The sequence below is a fragment of the Uloborus diversus genome, chromosome 8 (genome assembly GCF_026930045.1).
Source record: "Uloborus diversus isolate 005 chromosome 8, Udiv.v.3.1, whole genome shotgun sequence".
NCBI classification, from domain to species: Eukaryota; Metazoa; Arthropoda; class Arachnida; order Araneae; family Uloboridae; genus Uloborus; species Uloborus diversus.
This window is the reverse complement of record NC_072738.1, coordinates 35,841,586-35,864,723: the sequence shown is the minus strand read 5'-3', so window position 1 is coordinate 35,864,723 and position 23,138 is coordinate 35,841,586. Positions and strand designations below refer to the sequence as shown.

Below are 23,138 nucleotides of genomic sequence, written 5' to 3'. Positions count from 1 at the left end.
ATGTTCAGGGTTCTGACTGATTCCCGAGCGATCTTCGCAGGGAGTCAGGGCCTGATTACTGAATAGGTCGTGGCCTAGAGCCAGCACTATTTAGGGGAGGGGCCCCCCAAATGGCTAAAATTATTTTAGTCAATGGCTAAAATTGTAAAGTTTTAATACAGGGGACTCCAAAGATTTATTTGACATTGGGGCCCTCTTTTAATCGAGCCGTGGGGTACATTTCCAAATTTCGTTCCACTCGTTGCATTACGATTTTAGTCAGGGCATCCACACTAAAGTCCCCACGTAAGAAGATACAAAGGATCTTGATAAAATTTGGGAATTTTGCTCGACTGCTAAAAAATACTAAGCTAAAACATATTACAATAAATAGATAATGACAACAACATAAATGCGCACAACATTTGAAATAGAATGGAATACCAAACGAATGGTCTCACGGGAATCAAGCCCATGAGCTCCTTTTCTGCACACAAGCAGCTGCCAGAGCAAGCGCTTACCACCGCTCTATTGGAACGTCTGTGTTTCCTCGCGTCCATTTTCTGTTTACTTCGTTTGGCATCACTGAAATAATGCTTTAACACATAACCGTAACTATTTCAGAATGTAAACATAAATTTGTCACATTTCGGTTTGTGTAACAAATGTGATTCAAAATGACTTCACATAAAGGACGTACCTTTAGAAAACGTTTTAAAAGAAAGAAAGAATTATTGTCATTCAATAACTTTCCTTCTGAAACACCAGAAGATTTTTATCAGCTATTAAAGTGGATGGCAGAAAAAGGATTCAAGTCGACAAAGAAATTACGACCTAAATATTTTTTTGGTAAGTATATGGGAAGTCGAGCCTCTGTTTTCTTTATGTGTATATCAGAGGTAGTTGCAATCTCTTGAGCTTTTGGACAACGAGCCTGCGCAAGTGTGTGTATGCTATTAGAATAATAGAAATTTAAAGGCACGATACTATAAATAACATAAACAAAAGAAGTAAGATTTAAAAAAAATAACTTAATTAATGAACGTCACACATAAATTAGTTCAATATCATTCAAATTTCATTGAATTTTTTTACATGAGAACTTTTTTTTTTAACATTGCATTACAAAAAGCAAGTTTTGCAATGTTATTTCCAACCTTTTTTGAGTTTTACTCAAGTGTTATTTTAAACATTTCTCTGAAATTAATATGTGGAAAATTGTTGATCTTTTGTACTTCTTAAAAATCTAGTCAAGTTTCATAGTTGTTGCTTTTTTAAACCAGGTTTTTGCCATTGTCCTGGCAAAATGACCAACTCTAGCCAGTAGGCAACCACGTTTGGTAGCTGAAAATAGTTCGCATAGTATAAGGTCTTACTCAGTACTTTTCTGTTAGCTGGGCACAAGCGATAATTCCTGATGATCACGCCCAACGCCAAGCACATAGGTCCAACAACGGTAGTGAGAAAATTGGTGGATTTCTACATCAATTTGGTGAATAATGCCTTGGCGTTGAGAGTAATCATTTGGAAATTTTTGCTTGCGTCCGCCTAACGGAAAAAATAATCTTATTCTTTCAGTATCTAGGTAGACAGTAGATTGTGGAAAGATTGACATGCTAGTAGGCTAATATCACAGAGACTCAAATAATTTGGGTTGTAGAGAAAAAAGTGCTTAAAATCACATAAAGACAAAGCAACTTTAAAAATAAAATTTATCATTAATGAGAGACTTAAGTGTATAACTTCAGCAACAGTTTCATCTAGATATTAAATTTCATGTGTCTAAATCATATCATTTCCCTTGTGAAATGCACGAACAAATGGAGACCTAATTTTAGTATTTACATTTGGACATGAAGTGCTTTCTGATTATCAAGGCTCACGCTAGGGATATCAATTTTTTAGTCTGTAAATTAGTCAAATTTTAAAAATATTAGACAAATTTCAAAAGTTTTAGCCAAAGACTGATTGTAACAAATTAAAAGAAAGAAGTATAATATTAGAAAGAGTGCATTCGACGAGCACGGCCGAGAGCGACCGGTTAGTTAATCACGTGACAGCTAATGATCACGTGCTCCAATCAACCAATCAACTGCTTAGAATGGTAACCGCTGCGGTAACCGGTTGATTATAGAACGACGCGGTTAGTAACTGGTTACTTACCGGTCGACCGGTGAGGTTCGTCGAACGCAACCAAATATATATTAATGCAAACACTTGTATTTTAAAGATGCAGCATACACTCATACACTTGCTTGGTGGGATTTATTTTCTCTACCGGAATTTCAAACAATTTTTTGGCATAATTTTGAAGATTATATTTATGTTGAATTTTCCTAATAATCCTCCTTTTGCTATGCCAAATTCACCATTTTATTGCGCATGGCATGGTAGCGAATGCTTAGTGTGAGCTCTGATTATGGCTGTTAATTTTTTTAAAAAAAGGTTAACCCATTATTATGATCATCAATTTTTTGGCTATATATATATATATATATATATAAAATTAAGCAAACAGAATTACAAATATTAAACAAAATATAAATAACAAATGATAAAAAGGAAAAATGCAAACAGCTATTAAGTAGGAATAGATAAAGAGTGAATCCAGAGCTCATCAGCCGTGGAGGATTCATTAATTATGGTCAAAAGACCCATGTTTGCTTAATTTTATATTTACTTGGCTTTTTAGTTTTGCTGCGTTGCGCATCTATGGGCTCTTGGTGTGGTCTTTTCAATATTTTTGACTTTTATTATTATTATTACATATATATATATATATATATATATATATATATATATATGTATATATATATATATATATATATATATATATATATATATAGTTTTTTTTTAAATTTTTTTATAGGATTTGGTAGAGGATTAATGACAGAAGAACCAATACAGTCTGGAGATGTGATTTTGTCAATTCCTGAAAATTTACTCATTTCACCCCATCTTGTTTTGAAATCTTATCTTGGCACATTTTTTGAAAGGTTTGTCTATCTCTTTTTAGTTAAACATCCTGAAAACCATACCAAAATGAAAAACCTATTCTTAAAATGAGCTTTTTATTGTTGCCTTCTGTATGCTCGAAACATGACAGTATAATTTCGGTTAACACTTCACTTTCTTTATCAACTTAGGTTAAAACTCCATGGAATCAGGAAACTGCCACTACCATTATACAGCACATAGTAGGGAGTGGTAAATTTAAATATGTTAAAATATAAGCAAATTCAACAGGAATAATATCAGTGAACAAAGATTTTGAACAAGATGAACAAGAATTTTGACATTGACAATTGTAATTTACTAATTTAAGCATCTCTGTCAGTGGGAATTAAGAAAATGTTCACAGAAAAGTGAAGTTGATTCTTATAACGATTCTTGCTTAGATATAACAGAAAAATGATCATGAAAATGAGTGGTACGTGCCATTTAGACAGGTTTCATCTGACACTATATCCTAAAGTTCATTTTGTAATTAACTTGAAATAAATAATTGATTTGGGTAGCATTTTATATCCTGACAAAAAGACCCTTTTAAAGTGTATGGCTTGAGGTGAATTTGTAAGCACTCATAGAAGAAATATGAGATTGTTAATTAAAATTGCCAATTGTTTTGGGTATCAAGTTAGTGAAGAAGTCCCGAAATGCAGTTTTAGGCTATGTTTGGTTGATTAAGGGGAGAGAGGGGTTATGATCCCCATGGCTCCCTCTGGATCCGTGCTTGATGAAAGTAAACTTATGGTACCTTGAATAACTATTACTGGTATCGAAGTATGTTGATTTCAAATGGGAAAACGTGCTGACTAATGTTCAGTTCACACTAATACACTGCAGGTATTATTTTAAATAGGGGTATTCTGAAGCACACCAATAAGCTGCAGGTAAATTCAGGGTATTCTGAAATTACCCTGAAAATTTTCAGGGTAAAATCTTAAGAACTGATATTGTAATAATTCATAAATACATATTATCTGCTTGAAAAAAATTAGAACCTAGAAAAGATTTTTACCGTCATTTTTATGTGCTTATGAGTTTCTAGTCAAAATGTTAGCTTTACATTTAGGGAAAAGAACTAACAGTTTGTTTAACAGTGTATTTTTAGACTGCTGAGCAATATAGTGTCCTTATTAATTGTCTCATGTAGTCTAGTGGTTGACAGCAGGCTTGGAGTCAATTACAAAAGAATAATCGATTACAATTACAAGCTTGACAAATAGGAGATTAGAATTCTGTGCCAAAATGTAATGACAATTACAGCAATGATTAGAGTATTTAAAAAATGTAATTGATTACAATTATGATGTCCGATTTTGATTATGATTACAGACTCATTGAAGAAAAATACATGCACACACAGACACACACACACACACACACACACACATATATATATATATTATTCTCATTGTTTGTTTGCAGTAACTACGTCATAGTTGAAAAATTATGATTTTTGATTGTGCATTTAAATACTACAACTAATTTGATTATATATCCTGCATATATCCGCCATGCCCCCCCCCCCCCCTAGGTGGGCATCCCTGTATTTTGCATGTAACCAAAATTTTAGAGGTTACAGTTTCTAAAATTTACGTGCAATATTTTTACATTCTATTCTCTACAATTCAATATAATACTATTTAATTTACCCCAAGTATTGAGAAAAAATGATGTTTTTTTTAATGCAAGATATGTAAAACATGCATAGTATTAAAATACATTTCGATAGTATAAAAAAAGGATATGAAAGTAAATGTTCAAAAATAAATGCTGCATTTAAAATAATCTTTTATTACATTTCAATAGTACCAATGCTTCAAAACTGTCAGATTTCATTCTCTGAGAAGTATAAAATTTTCCAGCAATGCTGAACAAGCGCTCAACTGGAGCAGATGATGCGCAAAGGTGCAATTTTACTTTAGCAATGGGACACAGAAATGTTTGATCCCCAGTATTTTAGGAGATCAATATCATGCCCATTTGGTGCGCTGGTTTTGTAAGCTTTTAGTTCACTTTCAATTTTATCTGTTATGAAAGAATTATCCCTTTTGGAAGTGTAGGCAGGTTTTTCTAAAAATGCGAGCAGTTTCTTTTTTTTTTCTTTTTTAAGGCAGTTTTGGTGACGCATCTTCTGCAAATGAAAGTAAAAAAACATTAAAAGGCATATAAGTGTTCTTCAAAACTTTCTCGAACCGAAAATATATTCTAGTACTGCTCATATTGTTCTCTTTCCGAGGCAGTAGCTTCACTTGTTTGCCTGTCATTGATTGATGAAAAAGAAAATTGATGACTAAGTCTTTAAACCCCGGAAGACAGAGACGTTCCTGCAGGGTCCCCGTCAATGGCACCTACAGGGTACAAACTACTCACGATACAGCTCGTTTATGATCCTCATTTTGACAATCGTCAGCAGTGCTAAAAGGCCCTCCTTTTTACGTTTCTATTGAAGTCTTATCTTCTCCTCTGTCTGGATTCCATCTCCTTCATACCATTGTGAATCTCAGCTAGCAACTTTTCACTTGCAGCAAGTCAGGATTACACAATTACAAGGCTAAATTATAATTATTGAAATTTAGATTACAGTTACGAATATGCAAGAAACAGTTGATTAAAATCACGATTACAAGATTATGAGTGTCTCATTGCCAGATTATGATTACACAGATTACAAATACGTAATCGGTGATTACTCCAAGCCTGGTTTATAGTGATGTAGAAGTTAAAATTTAAGTTCTTTAAGGTAGTTGAGAATCTTCAAATTATAACATCTCAAAACACACCCTTCATCTCTTTTATATTTCATGTACATTATTGCAATTGAGTTCATTTTTTTTTTCTTTCAAAAAATATTGATAGTTCTTTCATTTTTGTTTCAGGCATTGCCCAAATGCTTCCGGGCAAGAAATCTTGAGCACTTTCCTAATGTGCGAAAAAATCAAAGCAGAAACATCAGAATGGTATCCCTACATAAAATCACTGCCGAAATCATACAGCTTGCCTTCATATTTTTGTGATCATGCTTGGTCTCTTCTGCCTGAGTCCATCTTTGTTGAAGCCCAAAAACATTCTGAAACTCTGAAAAGATCTTTCGAAACACTGACCGACTTGTTTAGGCATTTAGAAATTGCTCATCCAATTTTTCGAAGCGGTCTGGATTTTGAGCTGTATAAATGGGCCTATTGCAGTGTCAACACTCGTTGTGTGTATTTGAAATGTGCTGGGAAAAGTTGCCTTGGAGAGTCATGCACCTATCATCTTTCACTAGCGCCATTTTTAGATCTCTTGAATCATCATGTTGAAGCACAGGTAATGTTTTGATCTTTTTTTTTTTTTTGCTAAAACAGTCAATTTTGAATAAATCAGAAGTCACATCTTCATTAACAATTGTTAACATTTGTACCACATAACTTGTTTTTTCTGTCATAAAATGTGCGCTTTGGGTAGAATTTTTTTTAAATGTACTTCTTACATTTAAAGAAAGACTTTCCTGTAACCCTGAGGTAATTTGCAATTTTTAGTTCAAAAATTTACCTTGAGTGCATTTTTCTTAAAAACCCAAAACAGAATTTGAGGCAGTGAAAAGAAAAAGGATGTAAGTGGTAAAATTAAAAACTTGCAGATAACTAGTACAAATGGTCGGTGAACCTCTCCTCTGCTTTAGGGAAAGAGATGCGGCCTTACCTCATGTTTTAGAAGAAAAAAAAATCAATGAAAGCCTACCTAGGATCTGAACTTTAAACATGTTTTACTCGAAACTTTAAAAAGTTCACTTACATCCCATTGCTTATCACTGCAGTGTTGCCAGATTGGGGGAAATTTCCCCATTTTGGGGAAATCTGGTGCTCTCTGGGGAAATGGGTTTTGAGGGGAATTCTTTGGGGAAAAATTTTTTCCTTGGGGGAAAACCTGGGGGAAAAAAAAACCTCGGGGAAAAAAAGATTTTTTTTCATACTTAAATTTGCGTCAAGAAGTAGTGGGAACATTGTTTGTATCAATCAGCGTTGGGTTGGCTTTGCTCAACTTTATGGAATTTGCATTTCGCATTATGTGAAATATTATGCTATGGAATTCGCATTAATGTTCTGCTTGAGTAACTAGTTGATACATGAAACGGGTAAAAATAAGTGTGATGAAGAGTGTTCTTGGATAAATATATACAAAAATCATAGTTGAAATCTACATTCAGAAGCAGAGTAGTAAATGCGAGTAGAAAAAAAATATTTGGTTATTTCTTATCTCTCGGTCAGGCGCTTGTATTTATGACTAGTGGCACTCGCACGGCTTTACGCGTAGTAGAAAATTAAAAGGTCTTTTGGTCCCCCAGTATATTTACAAATAATGCATGATGAATTTCTTGCCAATTGGCTTGCCCACGTTACGGTTCCACGTAATGATAACTTGGTAATTTACTCGTCCATCTTATGATAATTTTGCTCGGGAAAATGTTCTTAAAATTGGAATAGAAAAAGAACAAAATCAAATTTTCTAAAAATTGATTAAAGGTGCACACCTCCATGCTACAAAATAATTATTTGCTAAATTTCATGAAAATCAACCGAACAGTATGGGGGTTTTTTGCACGTTAGAGATCCTGACAGACAGAAAGAGATCCGGACAGAGAGACATCCAGACAGAGAGACTTTCAACTTTATTATTAGTAAAGATAAAGATAAAAAAGACAAAAAAAAAAAAAAAAAGCTAAAATGTGAAGAAAAAAAAAGTTGGGGAATTTTATAAGAAAATTTGGCTATTTGGGGGAGAATTTTTTTTTTTCAAGAGATAAAAATATTAGAGGAAGTCTATTCATTTTATGAAAATATTCGTGGAAAAATAATTTTTGCATTTGGGGAATTTTGGTAGAAAACATCGCTTTTTGGGGAAAAGTTGGAAGGGAATTGTGGAAATCTGGATTCCCCAATTGACCATCTGGCAACACTGTATCACTGCCTCATATTATCTATTAGGTTTGGTTTTATATGATGCACATATGAACTCAGCAAATGTATTAGCTCATCATGCTAATTTGTTACAGAAAAATCATTTTATTAATTTATTGTAATTTAATAATTTTATCAATACATTTTATTACAGAAAAATCAAGAGTGTTCCAAAAATAATTTTGTAGTTTTCAACACATTTTGAATGTTTCTTGAATGACACTTAATTGCATGTCTTGTCTAGGTGGTAAAAAATCTTATTTTCCCCTTAGAACCCCAAGTTCTAGGGATATTTTCTCAGTTGAGCATTAACTGTTAAAATGTTTCGGTTCAGATCATTGCAGGTTTCAATGAGGAGAAAAAGAAGTTTGAAATAACATGCTTCAGGGACATCAAGAAGTACTCTCAAGTATTCATTAATTATGGATGTCACAGCAATAGGAAACTTTTCCTGGAGTATGGTTTTGTCATTCCCAGAAATTCCAATGATTGTATACCATTTACAATAGGTAAAGTTTTTCCTTGTTTTGGTCAATCCACTTTATTAAAAAAAAAAAAAAATACATTTTTGCTCAAAAGCAGACAAGAGGTGTTGATGTTAAAGTAAATTTAAGAACATAAAAAAAAAGAGAGAGAGATGTAATTTGGGGTTGCAACCCCATTCTTAGATGTTAAGATATCCATCAAAAGTTTATTTTGTCAAATGTCTTTACATCCATAAATTTACTTCTTATTGCATTGAAAAAAAGGTTTCTGAAACCCCATAACACATGTCTGAAATTTTTTGTTCATTTGCAAAGGATGTAAGTGGACTTTATAAAGTTTTGAGGAAAACGTTTAAAGATTACCTCCCAGGTAAGCTTTCATTTAATTTTTTTTTTTCTAAATCATGCTGTATATCAGCACCTACTAGGGCTACTAGTAGCCCTACGTACACTCTGTTGTCCCAAAATAGAGGAGAGGTCAGTGTCGAATCTAGAGGGCGGCTATGAGGCTGCAGCCGACTCCAGAACGGAACTAAATTTTTTATTAGTGTTTTATTAAAATGTTTATCCATCTTAATGTAAAAAATGATATAATTTCATAGATCATTTAATTTAATTTCGCTCTTCGGTTGAAACACGAATTTGGGATAGTAACGAGGATGTAAATTTTCTGAAATTTCCCTTTGAATTTCAGAAATTTTGCCCTACCTGTTCCAAAGATTTCTTTATTGACTCTCTAAAAGAAGGAAGTGCGAAAAAAAGTGCCAGACCTCATAACTATACTTGTCTTCCTTTCTCTCTCTCTTTAAATGGCACGTTTAGTATTAAATCTTAATATTTTTGTCTCTTTTCTCGCTGTTTTTAACTATTAGTTTACCAGCTTTCAGCTTTTTTTCTCATCTATTTTGTTCACACCATCATCTGCAATTACTATGCATATTTTAGTTCCCCCCCCCCCCCATCCTTAACAAGAACTGACATTTTTGCCTTAAAATTGCTTTTCAATGGTATCTAAAATGCAATATTTTGTTTTTTGATACACACTGACATTAAAATTTTAACAGGAAATATCAAATTTAAGATAATTTCATGTGTGACTCAGAAAGTTTAATTAGTTATTAACACTCCTAGATATCATATAATGATGAAAAACGCCTTCGTTTACATCAATGAACTTTGGTGATGACAAGGAGACACAAAATTTTAATAACCTCAGCTGCCCCCAGAACAAAATCCTAGATTCGCCACTGGGAGAGGTTCTCCTACTACTTGCACTGGTTATCTCCATTTTTTGAATTTTGCCACTCACATCCCTTTGCTTCTCACCGCCTCATTTGTGCCTCTATAAAGTCGTGTAACTTACTTTTACTTTTTAGCCCCAAAACAGAATACTTTACGATGTTCTGCAACGTAAAATCATTTTATCAAAATTGTTCTGCAAGTACTTCAAGCATTGTACGCAAAAAAACGTGCCATTTCCACAAATTGGGTGCCAAAAATCAAAATCGTTTCATATAGAATTTTTTTAACTGGACTGTTGCTATTTATTTCTGTGGAAGTGAGATATTTCCGGAAACATCACAGCTTTCAACCAAATGACTAGTTAAAGAGCACTGAATTTGGAAAATCAGTTGATCACGAAAACTATAAAATCAAAAAAACTATAACAGGGTGTCAAATCTAAACCGATTGAGATTCTCCAAAAATAGTTTATATGCTTCCAAAAATCCATAGAAAGAGCAAAGATACAAAACTTTATGAAAATTCGAACCTAGGTGTCAAACCACATTTTTATTTGGTTAATTTTACATGGCATGAAGGAGCAATTAAAATAATGTTACTAAATAAAGAAATTATTGAAATAATAAATAAAATGAGTCCAGTTTGGGTTGCATATAATAAAACACTTCAAAACTTTCTAAATTTAAATATTTTCTGGATGCAAAGAGATTGAAATCTCAAACAAGACACGCCAATTCCGGCCATGGACGTGTTGCAATGTTGCATGTTTCCAAAACGTACGTGTATGGCGGAAATTGCAGTGGATGATGATCAATTAGAAAAGTTCTACAAAGGACTTATCGAATTCAACATCGGGAACTTTCCGCCAAATTACCGTTATTTCGAGATATTATCGTTATTTTATCGTAATTTGCAAGAATTTTAGATTTTCTTCTAATTTTAAGAAATTTGCAGATTTCTATCTTGAGTTGGAAGATATTTGTAGAAAATCTGCAGTTTCTACAGTTTTTCTGCACCGCAGTTTCTGCAGATTTTCGGCACCGCAGTTTCTGTTGATTTTCTGCGCCGCGCTTTCTGCAGATTTTCTTCCCCGCGGTTTCTGCAGATTTTCTGCAGAAATTTCACTGAAATTTGCAGAATTTCTGCAGAAAATTTGTCAGTTTTTCCTCTCCCATTTGAACAGAATTGTTCTGTAGCACAGGTATCTGTTCTGCGACGTACGTCGCAAATTTAGTAGTATTCTGCTTTGGGGCTTTTTAGTATGAAGGTTATTTATTCATTTTATTTCTTAGATGTTAATATTGTTACCATATTCTAAGGTGCATGGAGGACATCTTCTTGAGACCTTATCTCTTTATTTCAGTGAAATGAAAAGAAAAATTATACATGGCATAATGATTTACGTGTCTTGATGTCTATAAAAGTTTTAATAATACAGTAAAACCTGTGAAGTTGACCACCTCCTTAAGTTGGCCACTAAAGTAGTGCACCGCAAGTAGTCAATTTACACAGGCTTCACTGTATAGAAATTATTGTAAATAACAATAATATTTCTATTGGTAACAAAAATATAATACACTTTAAGTACTAAACTAATTTAAAGTAATTACTTTTATGTGTCACTTTATCCATAAATAAATTTAATAATTCATTTTTTTAAGGTACAAATTATGTCTAGAAAAGGGGAGGGTAGGGGGAGACTTGCTTAATTTAGTCTTAACTTTGTAAAGAGGTGTAGTGTAGTTTTTCTATTTCAGGGTGGCGACAGGAACTGTGAAAAAAAGTTCCCTGACTTTTCCCTGATTAAGTTCACCAAATTTCCCTGATTTACATTACCAATGATAATGGTTTTCTTTCTTTGCTCTACTTGAAATCCATTGTATGTTTGTATAAAATGCAGTATTTCAAACGTTTTAAGTTGTGTAAAGTTGTTGAACTAAAGATATATTTTAAAAAGATGCTACTTTTTTAATAAAATGGTTTAAAAAAAACATAAGTCAATTTTTTGGGGAGAAAAAACCAACAAAACAGTATGTTAAGTTTTTCTACAATGGAAAGATTATAGAAAATTAAAAAAAAAAAAAAAAAAAAACTTTGCTTCCAGAAACTACTTAGCATAAGAATTTTAAGAAACTATTAAAATTACTGTTAAAAACATATGTGTATTTATGATATTACTAAAAAGTAATTGAAATTATTTTAAACTAAGTTTTCAAACAGTTGCAAGAATAACAAGTAATAGTGAAAGAATAGAAGTAATGTAGTTATTCTTATATAACTAATTGACATATTTATGCAAAACAGATGAAACCATTTGACATCCATTCATAGGGAGCTTTGTTCTAATCAAAAACATAGGTTTTAATGAATGAATACAGCATTTTAACTATAAAAAATAAAGGTATTTACTTAAGTACACAAGTTAACTCTATTTCAAATGATTTCAGTATGTAACGAAAAAAAATCTTAGACTGCTTTTGTAACAAACAACTTTGAACTGCAAGAAAAAAAAAAGTAATTAGTTAATTTCAAAATAAAATAAAAAAGACAACTTGGTTATAAAGTTAAAATTTAACTTAAGTCTGAAGAAAAGAAAACCTTTATAATCTGCGGTGACAACAAATAGTATAACGGCAAAAACAAAGTTTTTGTTTTATTGAAAGTTCAATTTTAGCAATTTAATTAAAAACGCGAAGAAGTAATAACTTTTAAGTTTTTATAGTATTAATTCAAAAACCGAAGACCACCTGTATGGTTGTTTATTTTACATAGCGTTGAAAGCGTAAAAGGAAATTTCAAGCTAGGTAAAATAAACAACCTAACAGACACAGAAGCAATCTTAGGAAGTTCATCCTGTGGTTAATAAGTAAGATTCAATACTTTGACGTTGAGGGAAAAAGATGCACAAATATACGGCAGTGTATAATCGCACCTCATTAATTTTACTTTCTTTTTGAACAGATAATTGGCGGAAAATGCGTACGGAATTAGAGTACTTAATTTTGTAAAGAAAAAAAAAATTTTTTTTTCTTCATAAAATCAATTTTTCCTGATTTTTTGTTATTTTTTCAAACTTCCCTTATATTTTCCTGACTTTTCCCTGATCTCCCTGATCTGTCGCCACCCTGTATTTATTTCCAGTTATAGTAATGTAACAGAGAAATGATTACATTTTAATTGGCACTTAAAAAAAAAGGCTGTAGTTTATGGTCACTTTTTATACTATTTTAAAAATTATAATCTGCGTCTTCCTTTAACTTGGTGCAATGTTATAGAAAAAAAGTGGCGTTCCCATAGGGTTATACTCCATATATGCCGTATACTCTCAAACATTTTTTAGACCTTTTTTTCATATACCCTCAAGCTTCATAAATTTTTATATTATGACATACTATGTATATGATCACATACACATATTGTGCGTAATGGATTACTGGGAGTATACCCTCAGAAAAATTAATAGGAACATCACTGTTAGTCGGTGGAGTTTGTGCAAAAACATTTCAGTTCCGGATACCAGTATGAAATTTTGTACAGCACTTATGTTCATATAAGAGAGCAAAAAAACGCCGGGAGGCAATCGATTAGACGTCAAGACCCCCTGTGGTGACGTCATCAAAATGGCCGCCATGTATCGGTTAATACGTCGGTTTAACTGCTTAAAACTCCATAATAGGTCATATTTTTGTAAAATTCAAATACATTATCTGAAAGTCGTTTAAAAAAGCTCTTCAACAGAGCTTAGTTTTATTTTCTACTAACGGTACCCGCACGGCTTTGCTCGTAGTAGAAAAATTAAAAGGTCATTTCATTCGCCTGTATATTTACAAACAATGGATGATGAATTTTTCCCCAATTTGCGATGTTAATTTGCTCGGCCATTTTACGGTTCTTTCCTTCCTCAGTTGCACGACAGCCCTGGGTTGGCCCTGGCCTTCTCAACATTTTTTATGTTACCGTTCCACGTTATGATAATTTTGTAATTTACTCATCCACGATATGATAATTTTCTCGGTAAAATGTTCTTAAAATTGAAAAAGAAAAAGAACAAAATCGAATTTTCGAAAAATCGCTTCGAGGTGCACACACCTATGCTACAAACAAATTCTCTGCCAAATTTCATGAAAATCGGCCGAACAGTTTAGGTGCTACGCTCGTCACAGAGAGACATCCGGACAGATATCCAGACAAACTTTGAGCTTTATTATTAGTAAAGAAGACAAATAGTTTAATAATTATTACAGTATCAACGTGAAAATTGATAGGAAAACAATGACTTTCCTGTGGTCTGCAATATTGGAGTAAAACTTTTACTGTTATACCTGCATTATAAAAGAATCTTTCCAGTTTCATTAAATTTAAATTTGCACTTCATGTTCAAAATGGATCGAGAACTTAATTATTAATGCTATCGTATAATAAAACGATTTTGTTAAAATGCTTACATTTTAAACATATAAGAGAAATAGACGAAAATTACATGTTTTAATAACAAAGATAAAGTAGCTGTTATAACAAATACAGTAATAAGTTTTTTTAAGGAACGTTTTACGTATTGCACTGACCCTCACAACTACAAAGAAGTGTAAAATTCAGACCTGATCTGACGCATCGACAGCGTGTAGACATCTCTTTGCACTTGCATGATATAAGTTCCTGTAATTTCTGCATTGTTATTTTGGGGTCTGCATACCAAAGAGGTTCAAACTCTTCACCGATTTTTTTCCATCCCCACTGATATGGATCCAAGAGCTGAAAATTTTGCTGAAGACATTTTGTCCATAGTAAACACTGCAATATTGTTCTCTTAAGGTAATGCAGAAAAACGTTGCTAGATGCTGGAGTACAATCAACTGGTCTGTTTTGCTGGGTGAAGAAAATTCTCCTAGCCTCATTTACGGTTTCCATTGAGCTTGTTGAATGATGCGTCAAGACTACGAAGCGCTGAATAAGTAGAAAATGCTCGTCTTCTTCATTAATGCTCTCAGGTACTTTAGTATAGTACAAAAAAACTTTGTCAACATTTCTAATTGCCATCCACATTTTCCATGCAGTACCTAGTTTTACCAATGTTGGCAAAACTAGACACCGTATGCTCATGTAAAGGGATGGGAAAAATGTAGATCTGTAACACCTTGTGGATCTTTATGGTGCAAAACGTGAATGGGAAGATACCGTAGATATTTTCTACTTCCATACTCCACCAATAGCTCTTGCAGTTTCGGAACTCGGAACATAGCAATCACTACATCATCACTGTCAACAGTTTTCACGGTGATCTTTACATGACCCAAGTATTCTATTGCATGCTGCACATAGAGGAATAGCCTCGCACCGGCTTCTTCGTGGGATACGGGAAACATGGTTTCAAAATTGTTCTTGACTGAAGCAATTGCAGTGTCTTTGTACGAGCATACAACCTGCTTCCCATCTGGTAGATCCATCTTCACGAGATTTTCTGCCAAAAATTCGAAAAGCTCCACTTTATTTTTATCTTTCGCAAGAAATTTAGTAAATGACTTCGGCATCAAAACATTGGATTTAATACTTATTCTTGGTCCAGATCCTCTCCATTGTCTCGTGTTGCTTTTCAAACTTCCTTTTGAATACCGGTCAAAAACCAAATCTACCCTATGAACACTTTTTCGTCTCATTAATATGTACGGCTTCATAATCTGATCGCAGTATTATTGGACAGTTCGAGCAGACTGAGGAACAAGCATGTGAATCAGTGCAGCACCATCAATGAACAATTTAGTTCCGGAATAGCCGTCAAAACCAGTCCAGTTGAATGAACAATAATTCAAGACACAATACAAGAAACTACGCCGGACTTTTTTTCTTGATTTCCTAAATTTGCCAAGATTGGATATAGAAGGTAGACACGAGCTGTTTTCATGAGAAAAAAAATTCTTTTACATCCATTTGAATTGCTTGGCAGGCAACATATAGCTTAGCAAAAAGAGTGCTGCCCCTCCTCAAATTAACAATGTTTTGCTTGTCTTTGGACTGAACAGAAATATTTTTCTGCTCATCAAGAGGAGATTGTTTCCTTTAATAACATCATGTATGGATAATTTTCTTAACACTAAACGATCTTCTACAAATGTATTGAATTGACTTGCGTTGACATCATAGCAATGGCACTTTCTTCCGAGAGAATAATTTTGTTGCTGTTTACTGTAGGTAAATCGTCATCTTCGAAAGGATTCCCGTGTTCTTCAAATGTTTCAACTAGGCTGGAAACATGAATTTCATACCGAATAAAAAAGCTTCTAGTATCTTCATGTATCTAGTATCTAGCTTTTCAGTAGTGACGTCAGACTTTAGGCTCTGATTTTCTTCAAACTCCCCAATCACGTGCACAACTTTCGATCCAGCAACCATCCATTGTATTAATGACGCCTCAGGACTTAAACGTGATAGATTAGTTGATGATTTTTAAATTAATTTGTTGTTTTGCTCATGCAAATGGTCGTGTGCCATCCTGGAAAATTTCCTCTCGGTTTTGGAGCCAGATATATTTTTCCTATGAAACTCTTGAAAAATAGCTGGATGCATCTCTACTGCTTTAAATTGCACAGAAATACTGAAGGCCATCGGGCATAATTTGTATGATCAAACCAAACATCCATGGACATATGTTCTCAAGAGTGACAGTAAAATCTGAGAAATTTCCTTGACGAATAGTACGCATCAGATTTAAAAGTATGCATTCTAGCTCCATGGTGATCTTTCAGTAAACTGAGGCGATTCTCCTGATCTTCGCTTAACCCAGTCTGTATATATTTTGTCTATATCTTTTCGATTTTGAAACGCTTTCTCTAACAGAACTTGGAAAGTGGTTACTGCAAAATCGTGAGCGTGTCGACTTCACTTCACATGCGAAACTTTTTGTGTTCTTTCTGCTCTTCCTGATGTTGTAACATGAGCTTCTACTAGGAGTTCAGTTTATCCACTTCCTTCAATTCATGTAACTATTGCAGATAAAACAGCCATTTCTATATGTGAAGACCACCTAACATGACCAACATTTTATCTTCGCCATACTCATTCAGCATAGCCCACTGAATAGATTTTAGCAGGGGTAGATGGGATCTAGATTACAAACATTCTATTCATTAAATATTTTACTTTTTCAAAAGTACATGAAAGAAATGATTGCAAGCTATGTTAGTATTTTGAGGTCACATGGACCAAATGAAGGAGAAAAATTTATTCTGAAAAATATTGCGAGTTTTAAATACGTTTTCTTTATTGTAAAGGACGTAAAGGAATGAATACAAGTTATATATATATATATATGATAATTTTAATGCTAGATGGAACCAACAATTGAAGTTATCGATTTCAATCCGTGTAATAGAATTATATGACTCACCTTAATTTGATATTATTTGCTACAGCATTAACCAGTCAAATATTCAGTTATTGAAAATTATATCTGAATATTAAACATATCACTATGGAATTAATTATTGCTGAGAACAGCAGAACTGGAAAGAAACGAGCTAGGCGGACTACAATCCAAAGTTACAGCTTGTTGGCGGGAAAAAAATCGAGTAGTCGTTCTGATTTTTGCCGCTAGACGGCAAACGTTCGCACTTGCAGGAGAAGTGAATTATTGTGTGACAATACATATATGTATTTAATCCGATAAGGAATGTTTCAGAGCGGGTTAGATGAGGTGAAACAGTTGGAACAGTTCAATGAGAATGCACCCCCCTCCCGCCTCATGTAGTTACGTTTTTGCAGTGAAATTTTTAAAACTATTTACTAAGGGGGGGGGGGGGGAGAGAGAACAAATGCATATTTTTATAGTTTATTTTAGAGCTTTTATTTAGTGTACCTATTTTTTTACGGAAGAATGATTTCTAATGGCGTTTTGAGCAGTTAAACGAAACTTTTCACCTTTTCACGACGGAAATTTGGATGACCGAAATTTTAATAACTCTAAAACTACTTGTCTTAAGAGGAAAAATCAATCTCTGTTAAATAGATCTTTTAAAGCTCTTTCAGATGATACACATTCATATCACAATATACAGATCTATAATGTAGTTCTAAGCAGTCAAACGTACGTACTCACCTTTCCAGACGGCCATTCTGATGACGTTAATTGTAATAACTCTTAAACAATTAGTGATAGGAAAAAAAATCCAATCACTATTAAATAGCTCTTTTAAAGCGCTTTTAAATGATATACTTTAATATCGCAATATTAAGATCCATAATAGAGTTTTAAGCAGTGAAAGTAACGTACTTCTCTTAATAAGGCGGCCATTTTGATGACGTCATCACAGGGGGTTCATGACCTCTGATCAAATGCCTCCCGGCGGATTTTTGTTCTTAGATATGTACATAAGCATTGTGCAAAATTTCAGACTGGTATCCGGAAGTGAAATGTTTTGGGCATTTTTGTCACAAACTCCACAGACTATGTTGAAAATTATACATGATAGTGTTAAAACTGATGCTGAAATGTCATGTGTAGTATGTATAATCTGAAATCAGAAAATTATTTCACAATTTGTCATTTTTACAATAAGCCTGAAATTTAGATAAATAAGATAAATAAATACCTTTGTGTGTGCTGAACAGTAGAGTAAGAAATAAACAACGTCAAAAAAGCTGCTTATTTTTTCAGTATATGCAAGTATACATAGATATATTGAATTAATTCATTTATGTTTGTTAATATTTTTAGATGAAGTAATTTTGTCAATTCACTCCTGCAAAATTTCTCATCTTGCCAGAAAATTGAGCTTCATTCAGAAAAAACATCTGACAAGGTAATGTGTCTGTATATTCTATATTGACTAGACATAACTTGCTTAATATTCATGAGATAGATTTATTGCATTGCTAAACAAATTATTTACAACAAGAAATTTTAAACTTTTGATTGAAGATGGTTTCCAAAAGCAGATTTTGATGAATATTTTTGCCATTTATTCTAAGAAGGAGAGCGAATTATTGGTTAAAAAATATTACCTTTTTAATTTTATAGAAATTAAGTGCTTTAAAGCAAAATTAATTTTTAAATAAGGACAAATTGTAATTGCTAAAAGCATTCTGAAACTTCTGTACTGCAACTTTTAATAGCATTCGTTATTGCAAATATTCAGTATTCAGTTATTAAAGAGGGGCAAAGAAGTTTCTTCAGCCTCCAAGATGGCAAGGTGTATTTATCTTGTGGTAGTTTACTGGTCAGCCTACTATCTACGAATAAATAAATAAATTACTTAATTTAAATTTAAAAAAATGATTGCATCTAAATTTAGTTTTCAAAGTGGCTTTGCCTGCTTGCCCTGATAAAGTTTAGTGGTTCAAGATGTGGTATTCAGATTTTTTTTCTTTGGGAACACTTTATTAAAAACACATAATTTATTAATAATTTAAATAATTTATTCAATTAATTTAAAAAAAAATAGTTTTCTTTATAAAATGCTTGTTATGTAAACTAAAAGATAAGCATTTATTTATTCTCGCATTGATTGCAGATGACAAAATGAATTTAGTGCATCTCAATCTCTTTTCCTTTCATGGGAACCGATAAGTGTTCTTCTTAAAAGCATATTAGAAATCTATTTTCTGTTTATTTTTGCAAGAAAAAGTAGGTTTCCACACTAAAAGTAATCCTCTATTTGTAATAGCTGGCTAAAAATATTCTCCAGATAAATTTTGAAACCATTGTCCACCTAAAATAGCTAAATATAAACAATTAAAAACTTATTGTAGCTGCAAGGAAAGCAAATCATATAGAGAATAGATGTTCAAAAAATTTCCATTAATCTTACCATTTGGGTTTGTAAATTTCATAATGATTTTTCCTATTTCATTTAATTCTTCTGTATTTTGAATTCTTATCTATGTCTCATTCTAGTTATTTTTAAAGCAGTTATCATATTCTACTGTTTAGTATATATATATATGTTGTCTACCAAGTTGGATATAATTTGCAGCACGAAATTGGCTGAGAAAGCCACCCACCAAGTATTTCATAATGTTTGCATTCAAATTTGAACGTATATTTGAGTATACATTTCAACTAGAGATATTTGGCTTCTAGGAATATAACAAGAAATCAAAATTTGCTTACAAATACAAAGTCACTTATTTTTTAATTGCAAATTACTTTATTTTTTCCTTTTTCAATAAATTATTTTTTAATCATGTTTTTATACATGCTTATTTTAAGGCAATAGCATTTTTTGAGCAATATGATGTGATTAAATTATAAGCCCAATTCTGAAGCTAAAGGTTAAACGGCACTGGCAGTTAATGTGTTAATTTATTGCTTTTGGGTTCTTTCTGTTTCGAGGATCCATAAACATAAACTGAAGTAATATAAATTGACTATGTACTGCCATGATTTTTCTTTGTTAGCTTGTGCTCTATCATCAAGTTGATGCTAAAAAGGAAGATACAAATTTGACACCAGTTTGGCGAAATTCTTGTAGTGCCTAATGTTTTGCCAGCCTGGTCTCCAAGTTGGTGACTAAAACTTGACTATATTCTGCCAAGTGGTCTCCAATTTATGATATTACTTCTGTTTGCATTGAAATTAGCCTTTTAACTGTCATGCATAACATAATCTTAGGCATAGCACTGGTGATCCAAAATGTCATGCTCGAGTATTACTCAGGGTAATTTTTTTTAAGTGTATTTGTATTATTATATCTAAATATGTGTTGAGAAAAGTTTATTTCAGCTTCATCTCTTTGTTAAACCTGATTCTATCTCGGGTTAAGTTAATTAGATTTCAATTCAATAGATGACAGCTTTAACTGAAGGTTTCAAAGGATAGAGGTTTTTGTTCAAAGTGTATATCATTTTATTTCTATTTCTTTATTTTTTTAAATTTTTTTTGAAAATATTACTTTATTAAAAGCAAACTTTATCAGTGTTAACCTAAGTGGAGCTGCTTCAAGTGAATATGCACTGGCTATAAAACCCTAAAACTTTTTATGGACGTAATTCAAAATATCAATTTTTAACTGCTAAGTATGTTTTTCTTTTCTTTTTTTTTTTGTACTAAACATTAGATTTTTTTCAATGAAAAAAAAAGTTAAAACTGTGTACCCAAACCACTAAAATAACTTGACAGTTGAAAGGTTAATGCCCCCCCCCCCTCCCTGCCCGGTCTAACTTAGCCAAACTTTCTGAAAAATTTTGTTAATGTATCAATAGCTGAATAACTCTTGTGCCTGCATTTTTGACGGCCATCCAGTTAATGACAGTTTTCATGTAATCTTACATTCTTTAGGGCTCTTTCTTGTTCATGCGATGGAATTAGCTGGAACCTAGCAATTGTTTTGCAAATTTTATGCTCTGATCATGATGTCAGGTATGTTTACTTCTCATAATTTGATTGGTTAATTGTTTGGCAAAGTAGTCTCCTACTTCTGCAGGTATGTGAGAACTTTCTATGAGAAAAAGTTCTTGCTAAGTTGATTCTCTTCATTCACCCTCTGGCTCTTTTAAGAAGTGATCTTTCCCTCATTAAAAATTCTCGTCACATAGTGCTTATAATGTGTCTGATATGTGTATAAATAATAAAATATTGACAATTGGCAAATAATCAAGCATAACTTGTCACAAGCTAAAGCAGGAAATTATAAAAATTATTTGAAAAACCAGAAGCATTTTTTTTTTTAAGTTGCATATGTCTACCTTACAAAAGGCCGCCATTAAACTTTATCTTAAAAAAAAAATTCAAAACAAAACTCTGCCATGCATTAAAATATTATATTTTGAATTTCTTCTATCTAATATGCGTAAAAAGCTAATTAATAAAATAATTTCATGAATTATTAACGGAGCTTCAGCTGAAAATCTACTGAAAATAAAATATGGCTGAACTTAGGTTTCTGTTTATAAATCACAAAACTTATATTTGTTTTGTTTTTAAATTTTGTTCACAGATGGTGGGAAAGCAACTTTCATAATGCACTCGAAGCAAGGCAGGATGAAAATACGTATGAAACATTAAAGAGGAATCTCCTATTGTTGAAACTTCAAGAATATAACTTAAAATCAAGTAAAAGTATGGAACATGGATGTTCTGAACATCACTTATTAATTAATGATTTATTACAGATAGAAAAATCAATTCTAACTAAAGCTTTGCAATAAATTATAAGTTTATATTTTTAACCTATTAATTTTATTTATGAATAAGTTACACGTGCGCAATCATAATGATGACAAAGAATGGGATCATTTCCAAAATTTTAAAAGTATTTTTTTCTGAAAGAGCATGCTTAAAAACATAGGATCTGACCATTTTTTAAATAATTTGTTTAAGTTTAATATTTTTAAAAAATTACTTAAATCCATGTGCTTTTATTGTTTAGGCTTCTGTCATGTGACATCACAAATGATGAAATGCTATTCAGTGTTGCCATTCACAGAGCAAAATATTTAATTCGCATCTTTACTCACGTGTATTGGCAACAATATGGTTGATAGCAAGCGTAGAGGGCAATATTTGATTTGCTTCTTGATTATCATAATGTGGAAACGTGGTAGAAAGATGCACCAAATTGCATCATTTGTGATGTCATCAAGACCACGCCCTGTTTGAAAAATCGGACATTTTAAAAAATCAATTAAAAAATAACTGTTGGGAAAATGAAAGTATTTTCTGGGTCCATGTTATTATTTTTACTCTTTCAATCAATTTCAGTGACTAAAAGTAGTACTTTTGACTGAAGGAAACAACCCCATTGCACAGACGGAATTATTTAGGAAAAAGCCAAGAACAGAAAAGTATATAAGTGAATGACTATTTTGTACTATATATACTTACTCGCCCAAGGACGGATCCAAAAATTTTTCAAGGGAGGGACGATTGATTTTTATTATTTACTTTTTACTATTTATACTGATTTAAAAATATTGATCACAGAGGTTTTGGACTTTAATTTCGAAAGTTCCGAGATAGGGTCCCAAACCCAAACCTCCCTTCCCCTAACATTGATGAAACTCATCTAAATTTGCCGTTTTTGAACTTCATTTTCGAAAAATTACCCGTGAAGAGTCCCTCAAGGGAGAGGCGATCACTCCTCCCTTGTATCCGTCCATTTACTCACTTAACATTTATATCATTCAAATTTCTGTATATCTTAAATGGACTAATCACTAACTTATCTGGATTATTATAGTTCTACTGCATTTGTAAGTGTACATGTAACTGATTTTGTAAGCATAACAATGCTTATGCTGAATGCCTCTTAATAATTGAGCGAATTAGCAGCGGTCAATATAAACTTATTGCAGAAAATTCTTTGAAAAACGGCAATGATCCACATAGGTTGTTTGCCCAGTTAGGATAATGATTGGAGAAATATTTTAAATGAACTTATAAACAACGATATAAATATATTTAAGGCCTTTATTTGTAGTGAACTTTTAAGTTTTGAGGCTTGAGAAATCTCCCATTGCGTACATATTAGCCCCCTAAAGAATAGCATAACTGATT

At 32.5% G+C, this 23,138-nt stretch overlaps 1 protein-coding gene across 1 annotated transcript; it reads left to right on the top strand.

Annotated features, from left to right (window-relative positions):
- Positions 1 to 705: 705 nt before the first annotated feature.
- Positions 706 to 21,811, top strand: LOC129227923 (SET domain-containing protein 4-like). The gene is made up of 7 exons (XM_054862544.1): positions 706 to 828; positions 2,849 to 2,975; positions 5,865 to 6,294; positions 8,260 to 8,434; positions 18,360 to 18,444; positions 20,922 to 21,002; positions 21,580 to 21,811. Exons 1-7 carry the CDS (start codon positions 774 to 776, stop codon positions 21,788 to 21,790), a joined length of 1,164 nt encoding a protein of 387 aa, XP_054718519.1. The 5' UTR covers positions 706 to 773; the 3' UTR covers positions 21,791 to 21,811.
- The last annotated feature ends 1,327 nt before the right edge of the window (positions 21,812 to 23,138 follow it).